Genomic DNA, 13,161 nt, shown 5'->3' on the forward strand with positions numbered 1-13,161 from the left:
CTAAAGCACTCCTGAGATGCGCGAAACGTCAAAGGTACGCATATTCAAAGATACGTTAAATTACCTTTTGAGGCACTACAACCAAAGTTTTCCTCCTCAGTTGCAACTCACCAAATACCACCGTAACATTGGGGTTGCTGGAGAAGCTTCGAGAACCTTCCAAGGCATCAGCAAGTTGAGTCGCATCCTGACTGGATACGTAGGCAGAAACGGAGTACCTGCCCTTGCCGACAAATTCGGTGAAATATCCACTGTACCATCCGTCATCGGCTTGAGTGTCAGGCTCTAGAGTTCCAGGAAAAACAGGTATCAGGAAACAACTATTGTCCCAACAACTGCTTACGTCTTTAAGGTGTGCTGAAATTTTTTTTCGAAAAAGTGAGCATTTGCACAGGTAGGAACAGGCTTAGAAAATGTATTAGCTGTTGGAAATTTTAAAAAATGCTGCAAGTTTATTGAACGGCCCTTTCTCCATCAATTATCACCTCATTTGTTAATTTGATGTCACAAAAAAATACGTGCTTGACACATAAATTGCTTCGACCAAGCGAATTTGAGTTAAGTGCCAAGCTACAGTAATACGGCTTATGCAATACCCCGAAAGGGGCTCTTCAGAAAAAGATGAATGATAAAGATTATAACGATGGTGATTAATTGAGAATGGCTTTTAACAAATACCTGCGCAACCGGGACTCAAGAGAACATCTACTTGGTATGTTGAGTCTAAGAACAGAATTAAGGGTTGTTCTAACGTGTGCAGAGAATAGGTGAAGAAATGTCTGGTAAGCTTCTAGATGCAAAAACAACACCTTGGCAACGGTTGTACACAAACGTGCTGCTTTACACGTGATTTATGGTATTATATTATAGACCATCGTCTCTCTTGAACTACCTAAACAGGAAAATATACGCCCGCCCGCCCATCTGTCTGTTTTCTCTTTGTCCGTTTGTACGTTATTTTGTCTGGCTCCTTGTCTATCCCCTGATTCTACCAGCCGACCTAAATTTTAAAGAATAGTTGAACAAGAAGTAAATATTGGCAATGCGCTCCGAAAAAGTGGGAAGGCCAGCAAGCGGGGAAAAGCTGCACGGCTCCTTTATCCTATCCTGTGTACACGATGTCGAACGGGAATTTTTTCGGGTTCGCTTCGGGTTAAAGCCTTTCGGGTAAGATTCCGGGTTCGGTTCCCGAGCACCACGCAGTTCTGCTTCGAAACCGGATCGAACCCATTCAAATAGGTTCGGAGAAAACAGCCAAGGTGTTTCTGTGCTTTACATTGTAGTATTACGTTTTCCTTTAGTTGTTTTAACGTCAGTTTGGTATAAAACAATTCGTAATGTAGGATTTTTTCTAAATGTTGACTTGGCCAACTTAAGCGTACAATCTACTGCAAAATGTTTTCCATGGGAGGCCAACGATTACAAGACTACTTGATGCGAAATAAAAGGTTCACAGGGATGCTCAAAGGTGTTATGTGTGTGTGTGTGTGCGCGTGTGCGTGTGCGTGTGTGTGTGTGTGTGTGTGTGTGTGTGTGTGTGTGTGTGTGTGTGTGTGTGTGTGTGTGTGTGTGTGTGTGTGTGTGTGTGTGTGTGTGTGTGTGTGTGTGTGTGTGTGTGTGTGTGTGTGTGTGTGTGTGTGTGTGTGTGTGTGTGTGTCAAAGCATTACTCTTTATGGCCGCAAGTTTTTAGTTATTAATTTACTTTAGTTTGTTACAGTTAAGGTTATTTTTTTCTTGGTCCATTAACCCACAGTTTAATTATAGCGCAGTTGCTTTCTTGAGGAATACAACAGCAATAGCTCTAGGTAGCCTTGTGCTCAACTCTCATCACCGATCAGTGACGGGCCGCATCCCTTCTCCAAATATTGCCTTATTGGGCAGCCTCTTTGGCGCGCAGAACCTTTTCTGGACAGCACAGAGGGTGCCTCTCTCCCACCATTTTTGGTACCATCAAACGTGGCCACGCAGACATGCGCACATGCACGCACTCACGTGCATGCACGCACACACATGCACGCGCACACGCATGCACACACATGCGTCTGCACGCGAACACATATTTTTTGTTCAATGGGGGCAAGTGATGCTTTCGCATTGAAAAGAAAATTGGTTGGTCTTCTACGCTCTTATGTGTGTATAGTTTCAACGCGTTTCATCTTTAACGCGGGAGCATTAGCAGCGCTAAAAGTCGACAACTGCCCGGCGTCGGTGTCAACCTCCACCTGTCAAGCATCGCAGGCGAGATTTCATTCCCCCCACCTTCCACCTGCGAGCAGACCACATAGAACGAAAGATGAGGACGAACATGCGGTCACGGACCAAGTCAAGGTGAAGACAGACGTTTCGGAACACGTACACGTTCCTTGATCACACTAAGCAGACAAGAGCCGTAAGTCGCTTCTTATTCCAAAATGTGACGTAATGGACGGGTGTAGCTTGACGGAAGATTTCCATCTGTCCAATTGATAGTGTCCTTGGTCTTTTGAATGAACACGGATTCCAAAAGTAATCTTGTGGTTGGGTTCTTTTTCTTGGCTATTATAGCGGCGTTATCCCAGTCGATGCAATGACCCTAATCATCGGCATACTCGGCCAGGGCGTTCAACGCTTTCTTGTTGCTGCCCACGTCCCTTTGGTGTTCCTTTAATCTCCTTATGAATGTCCAGCTTCGCCAATGTAACTGCAGCTACAGTCTGCGCATGGTATCTTGTAGACAACAGCGGGGTATCTCTGTCCAAGCGATCTTTCGCGTTCACGAGCTGATTCCCAAGCTTGTTGGACGGCATGTGCACAACGCGAAGGTCATACCTTGAAAAAATGCGGCTTAGAGCTTCGCTGACCCCAGGAACATATGGGGTGCCGGCGCGTCTTCGATATGACTTGCCCTGGGATGGCCTGGGATTGAGAACACGATCTCCAGCATTCGTAATAAATTTCTCCAGGTACCCGTTCGTTAATAATTCTTGATGTATTGTTTCAAGTTCTTTCCTCCTTTCGTCGTCACTTGAGCAAATACGTGTTCCCCGCATCACAACAGATGAAACGACAGATTGCTTGTGACAGGCTGGGTGGCACGAATTAAAATTCAGGTAATGTCTAGAATTCGTCGCCTTCCTGTGCACAGAAAACGAAAGACTAGTTCCGGTACGCCTCAGCTGGACATCGAGGAAAGGAAGGCTGCTGTCACACTCATATTCTGCAGTGAACTGTATGGCGGCTTCTATCGGGTTAGGAAGAAGCAGGAGCCGTAGGGCATCGTTCTTATTGATAATGCAGAAGCAGTCGTCCACGTAGCGGACGAATATCTTGGGGTTGGGAGCAAAACCAGCGAGGGCCTTCTGTTCATGACTTCCATGACCAATTTTGCCGTAGTAATGGATATGGAAGCTCCCATTGCAGTTCCGTGGACCTGCTTGTAAAAATGCTCATGGTAGGTGAAGTATGTGTTGCCTAAACAAATTTCCAGCAACTCACACAAGTGTTCTACCTTCAAAGGTGTGCGTTCCGTGACCATTTCGTCCCCCAGCAGGACCTCCTTGCATGTTGTTACCGCCAAGTCGACAGGAACCGAAGTGAAGAGCGACTTGACTTGGCCAGTGACCGCATCTTCGTCCTCATCATGATACCGGACCGGACGAACTTTCGTCGAACTCTTGACTACGCAGAAGGAAAGAACGGCTGTAGTGACCCAATGACTATAGGGAAACACCGGCGGTAGCAACCCGCTAATTACACATTCAGCAAGCAGTGAGAGCGATTGGGTTCTAGTAAAGATACTTAGTCAGTTGAGACGCAGCGGCAGTGTTCACTGGTACTCCAAGGCTGCAGAACGATAGCACAAAGGGAAAGAAGGTATTGAACAACGCTATCGGGTTTCCTTCACATCAAACCAGCTGATCGCGCTTTTTTGTGTTTCACTTGAGTTATTTCCTATACTCTTACTTCATATAAACACTTGTTTCGACAACCCTTGGATAAATACATAATATGCATTTGACAACAATTTACCAACTTCAGTTCGAGACGTTAATCGTACGCTAGAAAGAACATACCAGCGCAACAGGTGCATGAAGCAGGACATTTTATAGCATTTAGTAATCATCACCCAAAAAGCTTCCGGCTTTTTCTGCGCTACAAAATTTTCTGATTCGTTGAGAGGGAAAACAATGCAAAATTTGCAAATGCCAATGACAGTGGGGAAACCGGGTACATGAGTTTGGAAGCAGTCCTGGGAGCATTCAAAATTATCTTTTGCAGCAGGCTTGGAGCAGCCAGAAAGGCCTTTTGGAGCACTTTTGGAGCAGCCAGAAAGGCCGTCTGGCAGGGGGCTGGCACAGGTTGCTGTACCAGCCGCCTGCCATTTACGCTTAATCTATCTGCTATATTAGGCGTACTACCATTAACTTTCTCCTACTCCGAACGACGAACACAGTGCTTGTAATATATCTTGAAATTTACAATATGCAAAGTTATCTACCTTCGACCCCAGCGAGTGGGCTGCGTTATCACCTTTTAAAGGGTGATAACCTCACGCGCAGAGTCAAAGGGCAGCAGATATTACGCCTCGCTTTGTGTCCCGAAGGCGGCAGTGTTAAGCGAACCAACGGTGGCTTTCTGCAAAACAAGTTGTTTGCTTGCATTTTGGCTATCTATCAGCGGTTTCAGTGTGTGCGAAGCAGTACATAGCATTGTCTTCGCCCGTCAAAGGGTTGTGATAATCGACGAACGTATGCCGTAGACTGTGCATTAGGAGCTTGTTAGAAAATTAAGGCGTAATTTACGCTGAATCATCCTACACATAGTCAAATCTGACCCCAAAGTCAACAGGCGAAAGTTAGTAATTACCTTACAACAAAACCTAACCGAATTAACAAGCGAGGGCAAAGCGTCCAGGACCCTGTTTGTTCAATACATGCAGCTACGCTCGTCAAAACTGGTCAAATTGCAATTCACCTGTAATAACTACAACCTTTCAGGTGACTATTAGTCTATTTTCTATTTGTTTGTGATGTGACACAACATTTCACTCACGTATGGCCATTTTCCATTGATTGTGGCGCAGCGGCTTGCACCGGCAAACTCAACAACCGTGCAAATGTAACCCAAATAAATACAAAGTGAAGGCGGAGAGGCTGCGTGGTGCCTGCGAGCTTAAAGCTAAGCAAAAGCCAGCTTCCATAGTCGCTCATAGCCTTGATAAAACCGCAACCATAGCGGCATTGAAACCAAAAACACTATGTTTCAGCCCAGTTTTCAGGCACGGGGCCTCATAGCTGTTATATCTCGCAGCTTAATTTCGGCTATGCGGCGCAGGACGGCGCTGACAAACGAGTTTGGTGCAAAGGGACGGTTCGGCGCAGGTAAACAAGTTTGGCACTCAATGGTGCAAGTGGCGCAGCTGTTCCACCCCTACAATGACCATAAAGGTATAAAGGTTGGTCTGGCCGACTCGATATTTTTCCATTCCCTCTAACCGTTCCCAGAACCATTTCGATAGTTCCAGAACCGGTTCGCAACTGTTCTTTCGGTTTCTTTCTGTTCGGGTTCAGTTCTAAAATGGTGGAAAAAATACGGGTTTAATTCCGGACCACAATTCTGGTTTGGTTTCAATTTTCGGTTTGCATCAAACCTTCGTACTCATCCTCAGAATCACAACATTGATAGTCTAGTCCTCAGAGTGCGTCGGTGTTTCGACAGGGCCATTACAGCGAACTTGGAGCTGCGAGTTTCACAAAAGCAGGTTCGATAGACTTGTTGGCGAAAAGCTCCAAATCAAAATGGTCATCTTAACCGATCTACGCAAGCGGTAAAAAAGTTTTCACTCATGGCAGGTATGAAGTATCAGAGGCAAATTACCACTCGTATCTTTCTGTGACGCTTTGGGCATTAAAAATGGCAGGGAACATTATAGCATGCCAAGAACACTTTCTTGTATTGCAATGGTATCCCAAAAGGTATACTCGTGCTGCTCAAGTCGGTTTAAAGGTGCACATGAAGCTGGGACACTGTACCTCCTCCTCCGTTGTCGTGGAGCTGGAACGCCGATTTGTGAGTCTCGCCGTACTCCGTAACGACAGTGACCACGGCTTGAACAACGGCATTCAAGACGACTTGCTTTCCCTTGGTAACTCTTGCAAGCACAATGGCTTGGGATGGCTCGTCAACCTTTATATGGGAGACTTTGCAAAAGACATGAATCGGCTCGTCACCCATGGAGTTGACTTTGACGGTCACAGTAATTTCGTCTGGGCTGTCGGTCTCCAAGTGAAGCGTCCAGGTCCCAACCTATGACGAGTACGTTAACGCAATTGATAAAGATCACAGAAAAAGATAAACATCAACTGAACGCCGCCAATGTTTCAGTAACCTGAAACGTGGCTGGTTATGTTTAGCGGTATTGAAATACCCGTGGAAATTATTCCCATCCCTAACCGCAGTATACCAAAGATTTACGTTACCTTAGCCATGCTTGGTATGGAGATGACGACGCCGAAATTATCAGATCTTTGCTTGCACTCTTGGCATTCTTTTCCACTGGGATCCACCAGCCACGCCTTCGTAAAATTTAATGGGCTCCTATTGTTCGGATCAACGATGACCACCGTTTTGTTTCCCACTCCTTCATTGATTAGGAAGGTTTGCACAAGCTTGTTCTTAAATGTCTTTCTCCCCTGCTCAAGCTGCATAGACAGTAAGAAGCATGAAACGGGTTAGTTCATGTGGCCCCTACGCAGAGTGCAAGCGTCATTGTGGCATCGATTGGGCGGTGCCGTAGGAACAGCGAGCCTGAGACGCTGAGCGCAAAGACTGAGTGAAGACACCGATGAAGCTGCGGCCAGAAATTATTCACTCAAAATGTGATGTATATGTACTCATCCTGCTGTATGGTCCTGTCGAGCTTCGCAAATCAATACCCATAGAGTTATTTGGAAACTGTGGGCGATTTCTTGTGGAAAATAAGCTCCGAGTGCCTCAGACTTGTTTTCAGTGTGCGTTTATGTGGATTCATTTAGTCGAAAAATGAATTCTAAAGTTCTTTCCTTCTCTCAGCATACCCTTGCCGATTTCCCTAAGGTCTCCCCTGTCGCGTTCTCTTCCGAATCGGTTCACCGGGCTGACATCGCGGACTGCCGACCAGCCAACCACAGTGCCGACAAAATCAGCCGGGCAACCGCAGGTGGATCGTCGCAGTTTGATTGCGTAGTGAAAACTGAGCCCTAACAGAATTTGTGCGAGGAAAGACGTGGCTTTATTTTGTTTGTTTTAGACTGTGTTAAGCTTAGTAAAGTTGATGAAAAGTATCTCCGTACTAATGGATACGCAATGCATATTTGGCTAACCAGGCTCCGCGTACTTCAGTGTATTGGAGTGTAAGCCGTATATGCCTTCACGACCGGTGTGCTTGTAGCAAATGTTTGCCCAGTTAGATTAAGGCCCGGATAAGGGTATACATAAGTGAAGGTAATCTAGGTAAAAGGAATTTAAAATCAATTGAAGCTGTTGCAGTTAAACGTAAAACCAATGTACGAGAAGCACTTTTTCGCTGGGTGAACTATCAGACCTGTCTCCAACACAGCCACCCATTTCCGATCGCTTTCCTGCCTCAAGGGTCGCAGTCACTGGTGATCAGATACTTTTGGGGGCTAGTGAGAAGCTTACTACTCAAGTGTCATTGATGCCCAGATTAGTAGCCCGGAGTGCTGCAATCCAACAAGTAAACAGCAATAAATATGTCGGGTAGGCCTCTGGGAACTACATCTGTTCTTTGTGAGCGATCTGGCACGTTCCCGTCGCTAATGGAACGTGCCGTCGCCGTATAAAAAATGGAGCTTAATATAAAGCAATGGAAGAGTTATACCTCCATGTGTGGGATGAAGTCCCGGCGGCAGTTCTCTTTTTTTGCCTTCGAATTGACCAACGGTTGGCCTTGTGACCACGCGACTGTTACCACCCGGTTGGTACCACAGGGAGCAGACTGGCGGGCTCTCAAGGTGCGGAAGAAACGCGTCCAACGCAAGTGTGATGGAACATACCCGGGAAGGAAAATGATGGCGCATTGTACGCTAAAAGACGAAGCTCCAAAGACCCCGCGGGTGCTGCTCAGGTAAAGGAAGAGGTGTGAAGGAGGCACGGGCAGAGAGCGAGCGAGACCGAGCCAGAACGAGACCAGGCGGATCGAACGAGGCACAGCACTGTGGAAACCGGCGTAAGATGCCCATCTACCTCTCGCAGCGAGGCAAGGCCGTCGCCAGACATCGCCATGGTTCCGGGCATCGTCGCACAACGCCCTGGGCGTTATCGACAGCACGGACTAGGTCTGCACTACCGTCTACCGGGCTCCGGAGGGCCGAACAGCGCGAGGCGTGGTCGAGCCGTTTGACTGACCCGGCTGAGCTTCTCCACGGCGTCGCAACCTGTGGTCACAAGGCACCCCCGACGGCGCAAGTATCGCTACGAGGGCGACGCCGGCTGCCCGCGTCTGCCTAGGACTGACCGTGAGCGCGTTCCCTTCTCGGGACGTTTATGCGGGAACGTTCGAGGACCTTTTAGTTGCGGGCATTGGAGTGGGCCACTTGGGGTTTCCCGTTAACTTAATTCACACCTAACGTTCAGAGTGTAACTTTCGTCGTTGATTCAAACCTCTGTCCTGTGTCCTCTGTAAATATAATGTCATGGAGGCAAGAAAAGGTTAGGAGAGGCCCTGGCGTCTCGTTTGTGAAGCCACACCCGCCATGCCGATAAGCCCACTGAGCCCCATTCTCCTCTGCTGTTTCCCGTTCGCGGGGCGGGCGGCTCGCGAAAGCGAACGCAGACGACGGGAGCAGTGTTTGGGTCCGTGCAGCACGGCGGTCTTTGCACGGTGCGTCTCAGCAGCGATGAATTTCACTTCACTTCACAACGAAGAAACACAAAGTGAGCAATGCACTGACTTTGGCTCTCGCCAACACTGAGTGAAGTGGATTTTCCTTGCAGCCGCCGGCGACGACAGCGGCTCGCTCTGCCGATCTCGACGCGACGTAAGCGCCGCTGCAGCCGGGATACGAGTTAAGGCCACGTCCGATGGCGGAGTTTTCAAACTGGCCTAATCTAAAAACGTTTGCCGTAGCGACTGCACTGGTTTGCAAGCGTAGCGAGGCAGCCACAGACAAAGCGCCTTAAAAATTTGTCCATTCCATTCGCCCAGATTTGGCCGCCGCAGCTGTAAACAAGTAGGCAACACTGTCTATGGGGGCTCAATAAAAATGACGTCACTTCCACCACACTTTTCGCAATGCATTGGGATGCTAGGGGCCTCTCCTGAGTATTCTTTCCTCCATGTATAATGTCTTCTCCCCGTTCGCACCAGGAACATTCCCCTTCTGCCGCGTGATCCGGCCCGATCATTACAAAAAGTGGCGGGCCTGCTAGGATCTTATCATTAACCTGTGAGGAAATCGGTTGAATGCTGTGTGCTTACGAGTGATTTCACATTTGGAAGCATAACAGCCACATCCACGGTGTGCGGCACAAATATTTGCATACGATCGTCACATGACTGTGTTCGTTATCTTCTAGTGCAGGGGTCAACAACCTACGGCCCGCGGCCCACATGCAGCCCGCGGGGCGGTGTTATGTGGCTCCCAGCCCATCGTCAAAGCCGCGCTCCTTCCCCTGTCCCTATCTGAAGGCTGACACGCCAGTTTTTACCTCAAAAGGGGGTTAGACGGAGAGATTCTCAAATATTATTGGCAATTCGCTGAATTATCTCCGGTTGCCTTCACAGCCCCCCCCCCCTTCCTCTTTCCACCCGATTTGCCTTCAGACCCTCCACTGTGCCGGCTGGATGCACCTCGGCCCTCTACCTCAAAACACTCCCGACGCCTAGGGCTGTTCTAGTCTCTTAAATGCGAAACGGGAATGGATAAGTAAAGAGCGTAATTAAATCAAGTGAGCGCAAACAAGGAAATATAACGGCCGCTCAGTTCGCCCGACTGCTTTGAATCACAAAAGATTTCACGCTTCTGACGATCGCTGCCTTTTGTCATTGAGCCATGATGCAAGAAAAAGGGAAGCCAGCGCTGCGCCACGTATTCATCACGGCGTCGCAAACCAGCAGTGTTTAATGAAAGTGCACGCAGAAGTGCACAAGCGCGCAAAAGTGCGGCGCACCGCAGTAGACGAGCCTGCGCGGTCTGTCAGACCCGCTGATTTTTACATACGATCGTCGTCGATTAAGGTACTCTTTCTTTTTCACCGAGTATATTAATTTAAACAAGAAGCTCTCACTGCAAATTCGACTTTATACGACCATTGTTTCGCCTGCGAGTGGCAGAGTGCCGTCACCGTCCCAGCAGTTTCCTCGAAGCTGTAAATGTATTTAGCGCTGCAAAGCTGTTTTTCCCTCGTGCCAGGTTGATCGCCGGAAGGGTTCGGACCCGCCGTGGATGGGCTAGGCAATTGGGAGTACCGAGATCATTTTGCTTCTGTAAACTCGGGATCCTTTGGGACCCATTGAGCTTTGTACAACCCACATGTACCACACGGCAGTCGGTTTGGCCTCCTGCCGTGGAGCGCCGCCTGGGCGGCGCAGGAGCCCTATTTAAGCCGCCGCCGCAGACGCCGCGTGGTATTCTTCTTCTTTCAGGCTAATAAAGAAATACGGCTTTAGCGACCTGATCAAGGAACAAAAATGTGTCCATTTGAACCCGTCTATGCGATGCAAACACAAAACAGATGTCGCACAAATTCACTTCAGTGCCCCTTCGGCAAACGGAAATGGCCGATTCATTTCCTGTAAATCGTGTTTCTTTTGCTGTTCATAATTTACAGGCGTAATGTCGCTAGCAAATCAGTCACACTGGTAGTTTTTTGCAGTGTCGGTGAGGCGACTGGTTTTTTCTTAGGGGTCTTAATCGCATCAGCCTTGCCACGCAGTTGAATACCTGCACCCTTAGATGATTTGTGCATTGCGTACACTTCATCGAAGCGCCACGGCTATATGATTTAACGACCTTGAGCATATTGTGAGTTCTGTAGCATGCGTGGAGATATATTGTCACCGTAAAACATGCATGGTCCCGTTAGGTTTACTGCATTTTTATTCTAATGAGAGTCAGAGACGCTTTCTTTTGTAGCCTTTAAGAGACATGAGATAACGTTGGCCTCATAAAAATGATGTTTACAAAGCTGCAGCTCTAACCAGGCGTATCTCCCTCACTATGAGATGACTGGTCGGCCCTGTGGGACCGACACTAAGTCATGTGGATCACACTGACGAGGGGGACGTTAGGACACATCACAATAGTAAGTTGCCGGGAACAGACAACCGATATGAGGAGCTCGATAGTGTGGAAAGACAAACCAGAGCTGCCTGAAACGAAGCAGCATATATTGACTCCCTGCTATACCTTCCGTTCTTTCCTGTTTTATTTAAAGTGGGTGTTTATTTTCCTCTCCATATCACCCTCACTTTGTGAGATACAGATCCGCAACCGTAACTGCATCACCAAATTTAAAATCTGTGTGGTGTACATACCGTTACTGGCTGCTGTATATCGGCCAACTGTGTGGACGAGGAAGAAGCAAAGACCGATTCCAATTCCAAAGCAAAGTTCCCCGTAAGGTCCGCGTATGTGTACGCCGTTCCCCTCGTTGCCATTGCGAGGTCCTCAAGTCTTTTGTCAGCCGAGACGCCCAGTGCAAACGTGTTGACCGTGACTTCCGCTTCCTTGAGCTTGGGCGTCATGGTGGAAATGTTGGGGTGGCGTGCATTTTCTTCGGCATCGGTCAAGAGGATGATCATAGCCCCTTCTGGCTTCTCGGTCGTGGTGTTTAGCAGCTGCAACCAGTTAAAGGAGCAATGAAGACAAAGTACAAGTGGGTTTTATTCGAAAGATTCGGTTTTATATTGCCCCCAGCGCTAGTCCGGCAGCAAACGATAGTTTATTCACTATGAAATTAATCAATTACAGTAAAATTTTGATTCTCCCGCCAAATACTGTCTTTCGTGAGGTCGTCCACGATGACGTCAGTAAAGCAGGCCTTAAAGTGAACGCGAATGCGGCACTAGGCATCCAGCGAACTACACAGCCTTGTTTACCCTCAGCCCTCCCAGATGGCGCTACCATACCGTGGCTGACATTTGCCCGCCTTTGATTTATTTTTGACCGTATTTGTGCCTCGCCTGTTCTTATTATGGTAGAAAGTACTCCTGTGGTGAAACATCCTGTGGGTATACTCGACAAAAGGGTGACGTAAGACAATGTCGCTTGCGCTAATCGGCCTGTGTCGTGTGAGACAACCCAAAAGCGCCATACTGCTCTGCAGCTATGACAAGCCAAGTGTGCGCAGTACCAACAACAGCACGATCTGGTACTTCGATGTTTACGTGTGCTTTCGTAGCTTCCATGCTTACCCCACCATTCTTACTTCTATAAACTGAATCTACTGTATTTACTCGCATAATGAACCCACTCGCGTAATGAACCCTCCCCCCACTTTTATTCTTGAGAATTTACTTTTTTGTCACTTTGAATAAAAAATGCAGGGGAGATATGTTTTTATCTCAGCATGGTTGCTGATGCTGTAGACGATCGCAGTAACTTGATATCACGCCACAGTACACGCAAAAATGCTAAAAACACATTCCAACAAAAAGAAATCTCAACACTAGCCGGAGACGTGAGTGGCAATGCTGTGGTTCACAATTTAAAAATTGCGCGCTTGCGGTGGGCCACCTGCTGAACACAAAAACCTTGCGCCTTAAAAATATTCCGGCGTGCGCACAAAGCACAAAACGCACTCTACAGTCCTTCCCTGCTATTTGCCGTTCCGGCTGGTTTTGGCGGCGTGCGAACAAAGCACTAAACGTACTCCGCACTCCCTTGCTCTTGTTCTTTCGCGACTTCGCCATGACGATCCGTGGTGTTGTTGTTCAGCTGGTTCGACCTTTTTTTGTGCTCCTGGTGCACGCCGTACGATGGACCAATACATGAGCTGTACAGACGGTTTTGAACTGAAGGTGGTGGAGCATGCGTTGATGCACATGGAAACCGTGCCGCTGTGCGGCATTTGAGTGTTGACCCACTGCATGTACACTACGGGCGAAAACAAGGTTTTTGGTCGGTGAACAAGGATCGTCGTGTGTTTCGTGGGCCCAAAAGAGGAAAGTTTCGGGTGTG

General features: G+C 48.0%; 1 protein-coding gene across 1 annotated transcript in view; it reads right to left on the reverse strand.

The window, feature by feature from the left end:
• LOC144168043 (calcium-activated chloride channel regulator 1-like) overlaps positions 1-13,161 on the reverse strand; it is a 39,867-nt gene continuing 26,706 nt past the window's right edge. The window contains exons 7-12 of the mRNA XM_077697130.1: positions 11,513-11,819; positions 8,387-8,415; positions 6,460-6,681; positions 6,013-6,286; positions 112-285; positions 1-11 (exon numbers count right to left, since the gene is read on the reverse strand). Coding sequence (XP_077553256.1) covers positions 1-11; positions 112-285; positions 6,013-6,286; positions 6,460-6,681; positions 8,387-8,415; positions 11,513-11,819 — 1,017 coding nt within the window. The remainder of the gene's footprint in view (positions 12-111; positions 286-6,012; positions 6,287-6,459; positions 6,682-8,386; positions 8,416-11,512; positions 11,820-13,161) is intronic.

Source organism: Haemaphysalis longicornis, unplaced genomic scaffold (genome assembly GCF_048455015.1).
Source record: "Haemaphysalis longicornis isolate Haplotype H1 unplaced genomic scaffold, Haemaphysalis longicornis Haplotype H1 scaffold_2, whole genome shotgun sequence".
Taxonomy (NCBI): domain Eukaryota; kingdom Metazoa; phylum Arthropoda; class Arachnida; order Ixodida; family Ixodidae; genus Haemaphysalis; species Haemaphysalis longicornis.